The sequence below is a fragment of the Grampus griseus genome, assembly GCF_964374135.1.
Source record: "Grampus griseus genome assembly, chromosome: 9".
NCBI lineage: Eukaryota > Metazoa > Chordata > Mammalia > Artiodactyla > Delphinidae > Grampus > Grampus griseus.
In genome coordinates, this window is record NC_139003.1 from 61,439,661 (window position 1) to 61,455,620 (window position 15,960).

Genomic DNA, 15,960 nt, shown 5'->3' on the forward strand with positions numbered 1-15,960 from the left:
AACCCTTAGAAGGTCTAGCTAAAATTAACTCCTTAAAATTTTTAAGCACAACTTGATCCTAAATGTAAGTTCCTTTGTTTTGCTCTCCTAGAGGCTGAAGTAGGTGGGGGAAGGAAGATATCATTGTTCTCTTACTAAATCCCCCTTCCTTTCTACTTCCCCAGAGCAAAGGAGAAGAGTGAGGACACAGGCCAAAGAGGAGAGGAAGGCAGAGGAGAGCAGAGAGATAAGGAGGCGAGAAGACTGAAGAGGTGGAGGAGGGAGGGGGAGGGAGGGGGTTTGGAGTGCGGAAGGGAGCTGAGGTATCAGCAGCTGTGGCCTGGAGCCACCCACCTCTGTCCTCTGAACACTGCCCCTGAGGATACAGCTCTGCCTGGACCTTACAAAGAGCTACAAAGGTGGTGGAGAGACTGAGCTAGACAGCACTACAGTGAATGAGGGGGCGATGGCTAGCACAGGCGAAGATTTTTGTAGACAATCTCGATTTCACATATTCTATTCTGGAATGTCACCCAACTTTTGTGGTTGACACAACCCTGCCTTCCCACACCCACATGCCTCCTGCACGACTGCATGGTTTCCCCCCCGTCCCTGTGCACAGCCAGGATGCCCAGAACCAGGATAACAGTCTTTATAAGCCCTGCTCCTCCAGAAGCACCCAAGGCAAGGCCTGAGGGAGCCCGTCCGGGAATCGCGTTTGCCGTCAGAGATATGGTACTTGGAGGCAACAGAACAGAATGGGGAAAGGCATGGATTCCGGAGTCTGGCGGCTCAGGCCCACAATCCGGCCTGCCTCCTACCAAGAGGTATGATCTCGGGCAAATTACTTACTGCCCTGTTCCTCAGTTTCCCAGGCTGTAAGCTGGAGATGATGCCAGTACCTGCCTGGGAAGGGTGTGGTGAGGATGAAGTAAGTTAACACACGTAAAGCACATGGGAGTGCTTGGCCCACAGCGCATGCCATAGGGAGAGCTGGTTCTTATTATTTTACCACGATAAAGGGCAAAGTCACAGAAGCAAACAGTTTTAGACCACAGCATCTCTGAAGTAGGGGTTAACCCAGGGATAAGAAGATGACATTTGTAGAAAAGTAAAAAGCTCCTTCAGATGACTTGGGTCTCTCCTGATAGATTATTTAGTGAGTCTAATACCTCGTATTACAGATGAGAAGGCAAAGGCCCAGAGAATGAGTAGCCTGACCAATTGCTGCAAAGTGAGTGCAGGGAAGGGAGTTTACAGAAATAAAACCCAGGCTCTGAACCCTCTACCACTGTTTGCCTTGCTGAGCCAATATGCCAATGAGCCTTCCTACTCCACGTTTAGTTTGACTACTTACTTATATCAGTGGTTTATTTGATTTAGTTTTTGAGATGATCTGGATAATCAGGGGAAGTAGTTTCAATATGAGGTGTCAAAAGTTTAATAATTATTTAGATTCTTTTGCAATTCATGTGTATAGATGGGTTTTCTAGACCATGGATGCAATGGAAAAAAATCTAGAGCCAACATCCACCTTTTGCTCTTTTTTTAGGAGGTTGGAGGGAGTCCTGACAAAAGCACAGAATATGGTTAGAACTGGATTACATGATCAATCATCAAAGCAGGGAGCCCACTCTTTATCTGTACACGTGTTTTGAAGGTTTTCTGAATTAGAGGGCATCACTGGGGCAGAATTGTTGGGGCTGCCTGCTGGTAACCTGTAGGTGTATAGAAGCTGAATGGGCTTCCTCTTTAAAACACTGAAGTTCACTTTTCTTTCTGTCATTTTGAGTTCCATAGACATTCAATTTATGGCTGTTGGCATGCAAAGGAAACAGGATAACTCAGAGGTTACAAAAATAACTCCTTTAACATTGATCTTGGTAGAACCCCAGCAGAGGAAAGGAAACTTTTAGCAGCCAGAATGGTCCCTTTATGGTAAATCAGATCATGTCCATCCTCGGTCCAAGATGCTGTGATGGTTCCGAGTTCGTCCAAAGGCTATGAGGCCCTATGTGGCCCTACCCGTCTCCTCTCCAACTGCCTCCCTCTCTCACTCCTACCCCGGTGCTTCTCCTGCAGACCCTCGACCATACCTGATCTACCCTGTTGTTCCCCCAACACTATCTCTGGCTCTACTTTTTCCTTTTCTCCACATCGTTGGTCACTTTCTAAGCTACAATGTAATTTTATTATGTTTACTGTTCATTATCTCCTCTTCATTAGAATGTGAGTTCCAGGAAGGCAGAAGCCTTGTCTGTTTTGTTCTCAGGTGAATCACCAGTGCCTGGCGCCCAGAGGACTCAATAAATATTTGTTGGACAAATGAGAAACTTGCTAAAGTGCTACTGGGGTGGTAACCTCCACTGAGACTCTGTTTGCCTGAGAAATAAATGGCCTCCCTTTGAAGTACCTCTTTCTCTTTCCATAGCACGAGCTTGCATCTCTCTTGCCGTCAGATCACCTCCCTCCCTCCTTAGACCCAAGTGTGGTCGTGTGCCTTTCTCCTGGCCATAGGGCAAGGCTGAAGTGCAAAGCCCACAGCCACCACACTTGTCCTAGCTCTCAGGCGGAGTTCTGGGGACAGCGCCCTGGGCCTGAGCTAGGATCTTCTTGCTCTACCTGCTCAGGAAGAGGGCATATGGCTCTGACTTCTCAGTGTCAGCCTGGGGCGCTCACAATAGAGTGACACTTGGCCACACCAGCGAGGGAGAAGCACTGCCACCACTGCTCCTGGGCAGCAGCAGGGGCCCTGGTGTCTCCAAAGCTGGGGGCGCCAGGGGGATTCATCCTCCAGCACATCTGGAGAGTCACCAGCAGCCCCCAGCTCTGAGCTGTGGATCCCACTCCGGCCCCTGACTCTCCCACGCCTTGTTAGTGCCTCTGCCACAGGTGGGTGATGGTGAAACCCAGTCTTTGTCAGCCTTGCTCATCTGAGGTCCCAGCAAAAGAGGTGGTGAAACCCAGGGGTGAAAGTCGGGGCAGAGGTGTAGTTTTGGATTGCAGTTATCCCTCCTATCTCTAACTCCATTACTGAGAATAAATGAGATGGCTACAAAATAGGACTCAATAAGGATGATGAAAGGAATCATGTATTTCATAAAAAAGAGTGAAGACTTTTCTTTTGGTCTTGCCTACCAACTCTTGTCATGTCCGTGATCTCATCTCCAAAGACCTGAGGTGTTTTTTTGTTTTTTTTAATTCAATAGCCCATAATTACTTAATCATTCCAGCTCTGCCACTTGTTCTCAGCTTTACGAGCCAGATAAACACGTTGTTTATTAAAGGAGATAGCCTAAATTCATGGAAAAACCAAAACAATTTGAGAATTTCTTAACAGTGATTCCTGTCTTACAATTAAAGCATGAAAGGAGGAAAAAAAGTGTTGAACTACTAAAATGGTTTCCTTCTCAAGGTTTGTTTAGAAACTCAAACTTCAAAATTTAAATTTCAACCTGAGTGTTAGTTTTTGCACTCGAAATCAATGTGCTCCCCACGTAAGCAATTCTTAACCAGTATGTGGGCTGCTGGTGAGCCTCGGAGTACCTTAAACCCTTACCAATGCTGCCGATCACTTTTGATCAGTGTGAAAACTCTACTTCTGCCGTGGTCGGGCTTCAGGGGACTGTTGGGCCATGTGTTTCAGGCAGAACAGGAACAGCTGAGCTGAGGGCATACTCAGGGTACTGGTAAGCCCGGATGGAGAGGGAAAAAGCACCCAGAAAGCTCCGTGTCTACGGGAACGTGGAGAATGTTGCCTCATGAGTATGTGGGAGAACTCAGCTAGGGTGAGTGCCAGGAAGAGATAGCAAAGTCAACAAGCCACAACTGTGAAGGCAATCTGATCCCTCAAGTGTGCCATGAAAAAGTCTAAAATCAAAGTAAGACAGTAAGACTGAGAACCACCCCTCTAGCCTTTGATTAATAGGAAATGTTAACAGGAGGAGAAAATTATGAGAAGAAATAGATTTTAAACCCTAATACATATCTTAAAGCTGGAACGTGATTCTGAAATTTGAGCTAAAGAGTCACTGAATATAAAAGGAAAATTTAAAAACAAACAAAAAAGACACCGGTTATATTTTATCTTATAAAACACCAGTTTTATAAGATAAAACCCAGAAAACATTTAAAAAAGATATGAAAAAATAGGCCACTGGATTTCAAAAAACAAAAAATGAACCAACAAAAAACCCCATTTCAATCCCTGTGGTACATACCTTCCAGTGAGGCCTGTAAGTCTTTCATATTTTGATCTAGAAGCTGTGAAGGAAGGAATCCTGAGCCTGTCTGGGGCTTGGGGTCTGGCTCTCCTGGGGCCGCAGTGGGTGCTGGCTCCTTCACCCGACTGTCTCCAAACACAGCAGCCCACTCTTTGCTGAACTCGCCCTCTTCCAGGGAGGAAGCGTTGAAGATTTCACTCAACAGCAGCAGGTCATCTTTGTCAGCACCTTCAGGTTCCAGGGTCCCTGCCATTGGGCCCAGGCAAGCTGATCAAAGCAACAGAACACGAAACATATCACCACCAAGGGCCCAGGCCCTAGGGAATAAATGTAGTGGGGGTTGGGATGGGACAGACCAGGTGATGGCTAGATTTTTTTAAAAGTTAATCAAAATATAAATTAATTCCCTTACAGCCTCTCAAGAAATTTTGGAATTAAATTTCTAGTCCCACTGAAACCAAGCAATACCCTGTGAGGACTTCCTGGGGACAGCCCCACCGCCCATGTCCCCTGCCTCTTGTTCGTATAAAAGCTTTAGTCTCCTAGGCCTTCCCAGAGTTCGAAAGAGTAAATTTAATCAGAGAAGTAAAAAAACAAAAACAAAAACAAAGGAACACAGTCAAACAAGACAAAATAATAATAGCTGAGCCATAAAACAAAGTCAAAGACCTTTAGTTTCTCCTCAAGGGTTATAGATAATATCCTGAGCCATATCCTTGAGTTGTTTTACAGATACTAAAACCCCCACCCAGTGGAGGAAGTTAACTGCATGCTGACCACCAGCATGTAGACAAGTTGGAACCAGAAGGTTGATGACTGAGATTCCTGTAATATCACCTTGTTACCTTACCATCAACCAATCAGAGAAGTGTATGAGTTGATCAGACACCCTGCAAGCCACACCCCTAAGCTTGCCTTGAAAACCCTTTCACTAAAAGCCATCGTGGAGTTCTGGTCTTTTGAGCATGAGCTGCCTGTCCTCCTTGCTTCGCTCTACAATAAATGCTGCACTCTCCTTCACCACAACCTGGTGTCAGTAAATTGGCTTTGCTGCTAGTTGGGCAAGTGGACCCTTGTTTAGTTCTCACTCATTCTCTTTCCTTCAAAGCAAGTCCAGTTTCTGAGCCATTAGAATTGCATTGAAATAGTTTCCACAAAATTCTAGAGTGTTGGTTTCTCCTTAATATAAAAGCACATTTACCACCAATACATTTCTCAGACATGAAACAAAGCCAGGATTGAAGGCATGTTGGAGATCTTAGTTCCTTCTTTGTATAGCTTCCCAAATCTTCCCATACAAGTCCCAAATTCACAACCAACACACCATGTGGCAGCCTGCCCTGCCAACCAGGATGAGAAGGGGAGCCTCACCATGCCCAGACTGACCCAGGGAGATGGGAGCAGAGGTATCAGGAAGTCTAACAATGACCAAGAAAGACATCCTTGCTTCCTGTCTCATTTGCGGCACCCCAAGTGCATAAAACAAAGGAAAAGCGGGTCTGGTTTGCCTGAGGGCAGCGGTGAAAGAATGACAGGAAAACAGGGCAAATCACACACGGAACCACTAGAGAATGAGCTTCACAGACCAAAGACACAGCCCTGGAGGGTTGGAGTGAGCACTGGACCAAAGGAGGAGCCCCTGGACCTTCCTTTACTTGCTGTGTGACTTTGGCAAGACCCTTAACCCCTCTGGGCCTCTGTTTTATCATCTATAAAATTTTATTAATAATGCCCACTTGAATATCATCAGGAAGATCAAAAGAAATACAACTGAAACCTCATTGCCAGTCCAGAAGGAAGACTTTTGAGATTCATTCTTAGAATATGAACAATGACAAACTACTAAATAGTGAGTACAAGTAGAATGGGGGCATTACTATCACAAATCCTATAACCTTTCATTGAGTTTTCTACATATTTTGAAAACCAAGAATTGATGATTTTTTTAAACTCTGGCTTTGTTATGGTGTCTAACTGCCACTTGGAAACTACAAACATTTTTGTTGTTAAGTCATGAAGAGAGGGAACAATCATGATTTACATTTTCTCTGAGCTAGATGGTAATGCTGACACTGTCATATTAAGTGAGGTGAACAGGTTTCCCTCAAATATATGAGATAATTTTTAAAAAGCCTTCACATGAATTAGATAAAGCTCTTATATCTCTGTCGGCTTTACTGGATCTATTTTCAACTATACTTTATAGAAAGATCTATGATAGAGGGGATTTTGGATGTGCTGTGCAGACTGGCTATCCATCAGGGAGGGGAGGGGTCCAGGCATGCTCATATCACTGTGGTTTAAAAATAGTGGCGAAATACCACCTTAATTGGACAGCTGTCTAATTTAAGCATTCTTCTTGTTTGTGTTATCACAGAGGTTTGCACTAAGATATAGCCTGTAGGTGTGGTGGTGAGAAGATTGGGAAAATGGCATTTTACTAAACAAGCTTCTGAGACAGTTCTGTAGTGACAGAGTAGTGCAGGAACCACTTAGGCCTGTGCGTGGTAGGGAAGGCAGGGCAGGAGAGGTGAGGCAGCTCACCGCTGTGAACAAAGGAAGGAACCTCAGCTGTGACAGGGTGTGTCCATCAACATGCATTTGGGTGTCCTTCCTCCCTCCCCCTCAGTCTCTCTCAGCATCACCCTTTTTACATCTATTAACTTCACAAATCTCTGTACTTCCTACTTTCAGTTGGGTCCTGAGTGCCCAAATCTTTTCTCATGGTTTACTTTCTGGCCTGACTGAAACCAGATGATTGCTGAACCAAACTCCTTTTATTGGAAACAATTCAAGTCGATGTACAGACCCTAGAGAAACAGATGACTTTAAAGGACCATTGAAAATTATGTGCATTCCTCCCAAAGTCACTTTACAGCTCTCCACTGAGTCAAAGCCTGGGGGAGCCTTCGTTGCTTTCATCTAGATGTCAATCCAGGGAAAATCACAACCAACATTAGCAACTACAAATAATAAACCTTGAGAGCCTTTCAAAAATAACCACAGACTGGAAGAGCTCTTTGTGTTTACTGTTTAGGTTTTGTGCGATGGTATTTAGAGTAGACCTCTTTGGGTTTTGCTAACTTAGCATCCCTTTCTTCCTCCTCTTTAGTTTCCCTTCGGGGAGACACCTTCTCCTCTGATCCTGGTGAGATACCACTTAAGATGCCTCACCACCTCATCCCAGGTGGATGTGTGACCTAGGCTGGCCAGAGTCTTTCATTTCTCAGTGCATGGTGACTGGCTCAGGGATGGGCTTCCCTGAGTTTGGAATATGGAAGCTGGAAGGAAAAGGGGCTCTCTTCTTTGGGATTCTAAGTTCTAAAGATGCAGAACTGAAGCTCCCAGTGATGATGGAGCCAAACAGGGAGGGAAGAGTCAGAAACAGAATCCTGACCACACTGTTTAAGCCCTTGGATATAGTCTTGCTTAAAGTCAATCCACCTAAGTTACATGGACCAATATCCATACATTCTTTTATTCTCTTTTAATTTTAAAGCTAAATTATTTAGAGAAGGATTTCTATTACTTCCAACCAAATGATTCCCAACTAATAATCTATCCTATCCAACTCAGATTTAGTGACTGAAATAAGAAAAGGACCCACGGGGAGGATGATACTGTCCAGAGCTAGTTCTGAATTGAGATTTAGTCTAAGGTCTACCATTGAATGTGGTCTATTACTTAGTGTCCTGGTTATTTAACAGTTAAAGCAGGCTGCACTGTGGATATTTTCTCTTTTAAGAAAACTTGTTAGCTGAAAGCAATGACACTGACACTGACTTGAACCTGAAAACAGGGAAACCTCCTAATTATTGCCCTGATAATTAAGATGCTTGAAATTACTGTACATAACTTGTAAGAAGATCACAAGTGAAAAAGGACAGGTTTAGGTCTGTAACCAGACAAGTCAAGACTTGAAAAATAACACTAGTCAGTTGGCTCTTAAGAATCATGCTATCATTTTCTCTGGAAATAATTCAACTCAACTGTGAGAATATGAGGACACACAGAGATACGATAAGCTCTTTGAGAGAAGCCTGGTGAGAGTTACAACTGGAGTCACAGCCTCCACCGTGTACATGAGCAAGCGTTGCTCCTGAGTTACGGAGCCCCACCCTGCCTTTGTCTTAAAGAATGAACAAAGAGATTGCAGGGGCCAAATCCACAGATACTCCTTCCAGCCCCTTTCATGCCCTTGCTGGCTCTCAAGTCTCCATGTTTACTTTCCTATCAGTAACCCAACCGCAGATAGTACTACAAAAATAAAGGGCAACACACGTGACATACTCAAATTCTCACTGCTTGGCCTCCAGCTCTACGACCCTTCATGCACTCCCTCATCCTTTGCAAGATTAGCCCTCCCTATGCTCTCCCCATGCTTGTGGGAGCCTGCTCTGCTCCCAGTATTATTCCAACATCAGCATCTGTAATTGTTCATTCTCCAAGGCTTCCTCTCCCTGACCTCAGGTGTGTGCACAGCCAACAATGTCAATCTTCACTTGATGGTGCTGTCTCTCCCCACACACCCCCTGTCAACTCACTGTCCTAGTTTCTTCTTTCTTCTACAGCCACACACTCTACTTTGTCACCACTCTTTTTGGGGCTGTCTGTAATCAATTTCCTGCCCCCACCTACACTGAAGTGGCCCTCTTGAAGGTTAACAGAGAGATCCTCATGGCAGATTCCAAGCCCCCTTTCTCAGGCTTTGACCTCTGTAGCACTTTGCACTAATGCCCGCTCTGGAAATGCTGTCATCTCCTGTGAGTCCCCATCAAGTGGCTCTCTTGGATGTCCTCCTATCTCCTTGATAATACTTTCCCTGCTGCCTCTTCCTATTCTGGTTGCCCTTAAGATTTCTTCCTAAGCCAACATCTCTCTCTTCCCTACATTCTCTACATAGAAGATCTCATTTGTTCTCATGGTTCCAGCATTGCTTGGGAGCATTCTCAAATCTCCATCTCCAACTCCAACTTCTTTCTTGAACTTGGATGACAAATTCCTACCTGGGGGCCCTTAGGGGTTTGCCAATTGGCGAACCTGCTGGCGCTCCATAAAAGGCACCCTCCTGTTGTATACCTTTGCTTAATTCAGCTGTGAGGTTATGACTCCCTTCCTCAAAAACCTTCAATGGCCCCCTCTGACTCCTGAGTGAAGTAACACTCCTTATGGTGGGTTCAGGACCACTACAGTCAAGCTTTAAGGCAGCTCTTTCAGCAGCTAGCCGACACTGCCTTCAGGGAAGCCTACGATTCAGCAAAACTCCTCCGACTGCCATTCCTCAAACATGCTTTCCTGCCTTCCTGTCTGGGAACCTGCTGTTTTCTACCAATGAGATGCCCAAAGAGAAGAGTCATACTCAACTGAAAGGGATCGTATAAATCACCTCCTCTAACTCATTTTACAGATGAGGAAAAATACACCCAGGCTAGGTGACCTCAAGGTCATATACTTTATTAGTTATAAATTATCTGGCTGGAGACCCATGGTCAAATTGTTTTTTCAGTGCACCACACTGCTTTCACTTCAGAGCCTATTAAGGATCTCATATATAAACAAATATTTAAGTTTTGTAAAGTTTGTAGGGTTTCTGAGGTCATATGGCTCCACTGGTAGCTAGGCAAAGCTCACAGCTGCAGGCACCATGGCAGAATGGTCGAGATGACAGAACCACTTAGCACGTTTACCCTGCCCTGCCCTGCCCAAGGATTCAAAAATAAAAACCCTATGCCTCTGGGAAAACATTCCCTAGGAACAATGATTCTGACCCAGTGAGTTTTCATTGAGTGAAAACTGACCTTCAGAGGAAGCTCTCAAGTTCAGACTGAGTGTGGGTGACAGAAACCTAATGTAGGAGCCAGGTGACAGCCCACTCGGGTGATATTTTTGAAATCATACTGAGGTTCATGACCTCAGCAGAAATTAGGAACACAGAAGATGGAAACATAACTACACAGACCCAAAATGAGAGCACAGGAAAACAAGTAGATAAATGTCACAGAAGTTCCCTTCATCTGTGTGTGAAACAGGAAGACACTCTGGTTTGCTCCCTGGTCCCCACTCTCAACATTATGACTAATTGTAAAGGCCACACGCTTGAAACACACATGAAAAACCCCAAACACCAACACTATCCTCACACTTGGGTAGGAAACCACCTTACGAAGCTGTCTAACAAGAAAAATAGTCTTCATTATAAAAGGCTCTGGTAACAAATTGTACTTGTTTGGAATTCAAGAATACTGCTTCTAAAAACTCCCTTCTGGTGAAAAAAGACATGGATAGTAATAGCAGATGGAGGAAAACCCACCCTGCCCACTCTCTGGGACACACACACACACACACACACACACACACACACACACACCAAACAAAAAACAAAACAAACAACCCCTCCCCCATCAGAGAAAAAAACCCTAACAATGCTAGACCCAGAGTAGGCACTCAAAAAATACTTTTTGGGGCTTCCCTGGTGGCGCAGTGGTTGAGAGTCTGCCTGCCGATGCAGGGGACACGGGTTCGTGCCCCGGTCCGGGAAGATCCCACATGCCGTGGAGCGGCTGGGCCCGTGAGCCATGGCCGCTGAGCCTGTGCGTCTGGAGCCTGTGCTCCGCAACGGGAAAAAGCCACAGCGGTGAGAGGCCCACGTACCACAAAAACAAAACAAAACAAAACAAAACAAAACGAATACTTTTTGATGAGCTTGCTCCTCCATTGTAGCATTAGAGCTTAACAAGCAAGCAGTATTACCGGAAAACTTGATACCTGGAGCAGGGGTAAAGCTACATAGAACACTACAGACTATAAGGTGATCCAATAAGAACAGTATTTGGTTTTAAGGTACACCATTATCTCATGAAAGGAACCAAGCCAGCAGTTTTCTCCCTAGGAGGCTGAGGGAGACAGGGAGAAGGGAAAGTTTATGAGAAAAGATAATGAGCTTTGTGTTTGACACATGGCTGTGAGGAAGCAATGGGACCCCTAGTCAGCTACATATATATATATAGGTAAGTACAGGAGACAGTTCTGAATGACTGGGCAGGACCTGGGTGCAGGGACAGAAATGCATATTACTGCTCCAGGCTAAAGCTTCTCACCCAGACATATGGGAGCTAGTGAGTGAGTGTCTCAGTCATTTGCTATTGGCCAGAATTTAGAATCGCAAATCTGGAGATAGAAACCAAGGAAGCAGCCAAAGACAAACATTTCCATTGTAATATGAACAATCAAACCATTTTAAAATTGGTCCAGTTAGTCCTGTCCTAGAGAGGGATATTTTGGATAAGGCCGAGTTAGGAGATTTAGGTGAGCTGAATTCATGTAACTCTCTTCTGCTTTATCCCACCACTTTCTGTTCAGTTATCTGAGAGTTATTTTTCTTGGCCCAACTTTGAGGAACACAAGGCTTTACATGTTATAACTTGTGAATTGAGACTAAGGACTGTCACATGTGGTCACAAGGTGATTTCAGAGCCACTTTCAAGTACCTCAAAATGTCACTCAGTTTCTTTTTCATTTAAAATGTTTGTATAAACTGGTCAAATACTGGTTTTCCATTACCTTATCTATTTAGTAGGAGAAAACACATTTCATTATGACACTGAGTCGGAGTGATTTTCTGGGCCACGGCTCCTGAAGAATTGTGTCCTTGCTGTAGACAGAAGCGGTCTGCTCTCTGATAACACTGTACCAGGGCTTAGCCATGACTTGTCCAACAGAATCACCACTGGGGGTGAACCAGCCTCCAAGCAGCAGGGTGCTAGAGCTTACAGCTCCCCCAGTCCTATAAAGTCAGCCATCCCTGGATTAAGCTCTTTTTATTTCTTGATTGTTTAATGTCTTACATATTATAATCAGTATTTTAATTCAGGATTTGGGCCTTCTGGCAGTTTTCCGAAGGGCACACATTTGGAAGTCAACTAATTAAGAGTATTCTTTTCTTCCATCACCGCAAGTTCTCTGTACACCGAGAGAATATTTTTATACTCGTGGCCATGTTAATTTTTAAGCTGATGCTACCCCTGGGGCTGCGGACGCATAAGAGGCAGATAGAGGGAAAGCACGGCTGGTGACTCAAGGGGGGGCTTTGTGGGTTGGCAGAGATAAAGGGAAAGGAGAAATTATGTGACACTGCATTTAACCAAGAAAATTTGTAAATCAATTTTTCTGCCTGAGAACAAGTACACATTTTGAGGAAGAGCACATTCATCTCTTTATCTTCAGAATTAAGTCGAGTGCTCAAAAAAAAAAAGTATATGAGCCACAATTCTAGGAAACAAAGATTGTAACTACAAACCAATGAGGTGTTTTAAGTAAGGAGAAAGATATCAATCTTATTCCAACATATCTTGGCACATGTGTTAGAAGAAGCTCATGAAAGTAAGCCTGTATCTTGGGCAGTTAGCATTTCTGACTTAATTCTGTGAAGAAAGGCATGGCTACTGGGTTAGTGTTGTACCACTATAACCAAGTTTAAAAAGTCAAAAACCAAAACCAAGAAACTTTTTTTTGGAAGAAGCAGGGAAACACGAGACTATAGACTCAAATGTGCTTGTGTCTGTGTAAAGAAACACTGGAGGGATGCACTAAGGGATGGGAATGTTGGAATAGAGAGGAGAGTGGGCAGCAGCAATGGGAGTGAGAGGTTTGCTTTTGTTTTTTTTACTGTATACGTTTATATCATTTTGATTTTTGCACCAACGTGAATATACCACCTATTCAAAAATTATGTTTATTAAAATAATGAAATTAGATAGGAGATAATAAAAGCAAAGAGCAAACTATATAAATAAGAGGTTGGGAATAGGCTAAATCATATTCCTATCAAAATAAATTGAAGCTTATGTATAATTATAAATAATCTGTTAAATGTTAAGACTTGCTAAAACTAGGTGGTGGGTACCTATTACTTGTTACATTATTATCCTTATCTCACCTTTGTAAGACTGAAATATTTTCCCCCTCCAAAAAATAATTTGTTTAAAAGCACTTTTATTTCATCAAAATATTCTATCCTTAAGCCAAGGGAGAAACATTGTTATGAAAATATAGGCCATGTAATGGCAATCTGCATTAATTATTTGCTTTTTTACTTTCATACCCTGGTGTGATTTCAGTATTTACAAGTAAGTAGACATTCTGATAAATATGCATGGACATTCATGAAATACTGCACAGTGTGTTGCCTAGAATGAAAAATTAATAAGGAAAGTGGGTTTCTGCCCTCAAGTTTATATGCCTTAGCCTTGGAAACTTTTTTTTTTTTTTTTTTAAAGCCTTGGAAACTTAGTGCTAGAGTTGTGATGCCTTTCCAATTTTGAAAAAACTTTAACCAATGTCCTGTTTTCCAGAGCTTCTCCTCTCACACTCTGGGAATTAAATCCAAATCAAGCAAAGACTGAGTAGAGAAAATCATCAGCCCTAGGTAACTGGGGCTGGCAGGATGACCTTGGCCCACTTCTAGTCCTGTAAGAAACCTGTAAGACCAGGGCAGACGGTATGCCAGCCACCCAGGGCAAGGGATGCTCTAGAATTTGGCTGAGAATCTCAGGGGTAGGATGGAAAGCAAAGGCTATGACCAAGCTGAACACACTCAATTTCTTGGGATCGCTTAAGACTAGGCATGTCTCATCCAAATCCATAGTTCTGGAATCTCTTGTGGGGGGTTATTTAGTAAATGATTTTAGGTCTGGTGAACTTGGGTGTGGGACCTGGCCAGGCAAGCTTTCCCTGTGCATTTAACTAAGGTTCAATGAAGATAAGCACAGTATATCAGCAGGGCAACATTTCTTTCTTTCTTGTTTTTTTAATTAGATTTTTCTTTTTTTGAAAATTGCCTAAATGCATAATTTATAATCTATTTATTTATTTAAAAAAAAATTTATCTATTTTTGGCCACACTATGCGCGGCACGTGGGATCTTAGTTCCCCAACCAGGGATCAAACCCGCGACCCCTGTAGTGGAAGTGCAGAGTCTTAACCACTGGACTGCCAGGGAAGTCCAGGCAGGGCAACATTTCTAGTCCTACCATCTCTGCTTACCGTTTGGAGAGTGTCCCTGTGTCAGAGACGATGAAAGACCCTTTGCATACTTGATCTCCAATCCTGGCAATAACCCAGCAGGACTGTTGCTACTGGCTCCAATTTACAAATGAGAACAACTGAGGCTAAAAGAGTTTAAGTATGAAGCAAGTTACTTAAGGCCATAGAGATCATTTCTAGGAGAACCATATCTAAATTCAGGTCTGTCTGATTCTGAAAGCCATGTTTTTTTTCTACTCCAGCATTCAACCTCTGACATAATAGCTTTTAGCTTTAGTAGTTTGAACATTATGTAATTACACTAAAGATGACAGATCTACACATACTATTTGTGCTTGAGCATATCTGAAGTCACTTATAAAGACAAATGACAGTCACCTAAAAACAATTGCTTGGGAATGCAAAGCTATTCAAAAGATAAAAATTACATTTTCCTGCATGTAACAACAGTATTTAAAATATTAAACAAATTATAACCCCAAAGAAATGCATAAATCTTACCACCTTCCTCGAGTTTCATGTCTAATAGTTCATCTATAGGTTCATTAGAGGAGAAGAAAGAAAAGAAAATTGAGTCATTTTCATTTTGTAAGGAGTTTGAGTCAAATTACTAAAATTGAGTTGTTTTCCTTAATCTAGACTGCCTGAGCATGCATTATGTATAGAGCTTTTGTCTAAGGCAGATAAAACACTTTTTCCATCTTCAGCTGTAAATATAACACATGCATTTGGTTATCACCGATTCAGAAAGGTGTGTGTGTTCATATACTAACGCTAAGGTAAATACATGGCTTCAGGAAGAAATAGTATCCACAAACTCACTCACACAGAAGCAGAGGTCCTCAGATGATAATTTACCCAAGCTGCTGGCTCTCAATGAATGCTGAGTTAACAGCCCTGAATCCTTGTTTTGTTTGGTAGAAAACTATATGACACTGATCAACAATTCTCCTTCTACGGACAAATGTGTGACTTAAGTACCAGAAGATCGAGTGATGGTGAGCTAAGGAACCTCAGCCACGTGGGCCTGGCTAAAATAAAAGGGCAGATTACGGGTGAAAGAAGCCAACCTGTAAAGGCGACATTCAGCGTGATTCCAACTATATGACACTCTGGAAAAAGCAAAACTATGGAGACAATAAAAAGATCAGTGGTTGCTAGGAGTTTGGGGGAGGGAAAGTTGAATAGGTGAAGCAACGGGGGATTTTTAGGACAGTGAAAGTACTCTGCATGTGGTGGATACATGGCATTAAACATTTGTGAAAACCTACAGACTGTACAACATCTAATGGAAACTATGGAATTTGAGAGATAATAATATGTCAGTGTTGGTTCATTGATTGTTTACCCTGGCGGGGGATGTTGCTAGCGGGGGTGGCTATGCATGTGCGGGGGGCAGGGCATATATGGGAACTCTTTGTACCTTCTGCCTGATAAAGTGTGTGCGTGTGCGTGTGTACGCACAATATAACGACCTTAAACCTTGGTTTGCTCATAGGTACATTAGACTTTCTACAGGTCCCAGAATAAAGGACAGATCGCACTTCATTATAATGGATTCCATTCTGTGTAGATATAAAATAAGGAAATCAACATTTACGATCTCAAAATATTATGCAGCTACCACAAGCAAGTGAACATTCGGCACAGAGAGAAAATCTGATCCCCCTGTACTGTCGCATGTTGTATAAATAAACGATCTATATTGATAATTTGA

General features: G+C 43.1%; 1 protein-coding gene across 4 annotated transcripts in view; it reads right to left on the reverse strand.

Moving 5' to 3' along the window:
- The window catches only part of ICA1 (islet cell autoantigen 1), a 144,556-nt gene that overhangs the window by 8,421 nt on the left and 120,175 nt on the right, over positions 1 to 15,960 (reverse strand). For all 4 annotated transcript variants that reach the window (XM_082662010.1, XM_082662007.1, XM_082662008.1 and 1 more), the window contains exons 11-12: positions 14,745 to 14,777; positions 4,200 to 4,469 (exon numbers count right to left, since the gene is read on the reverse strand). In XM_082662010.1, coding sequence (XP_082518136.1) covers positions 4,200 to 4,469; positions 14,745 to 14,777 — 303 coding nt within the window. The remainder of the gene's footprint in view (positions 1 to 4,199; positions 4,470 to 14,744; positions 14,778 to 15,960) is intronic.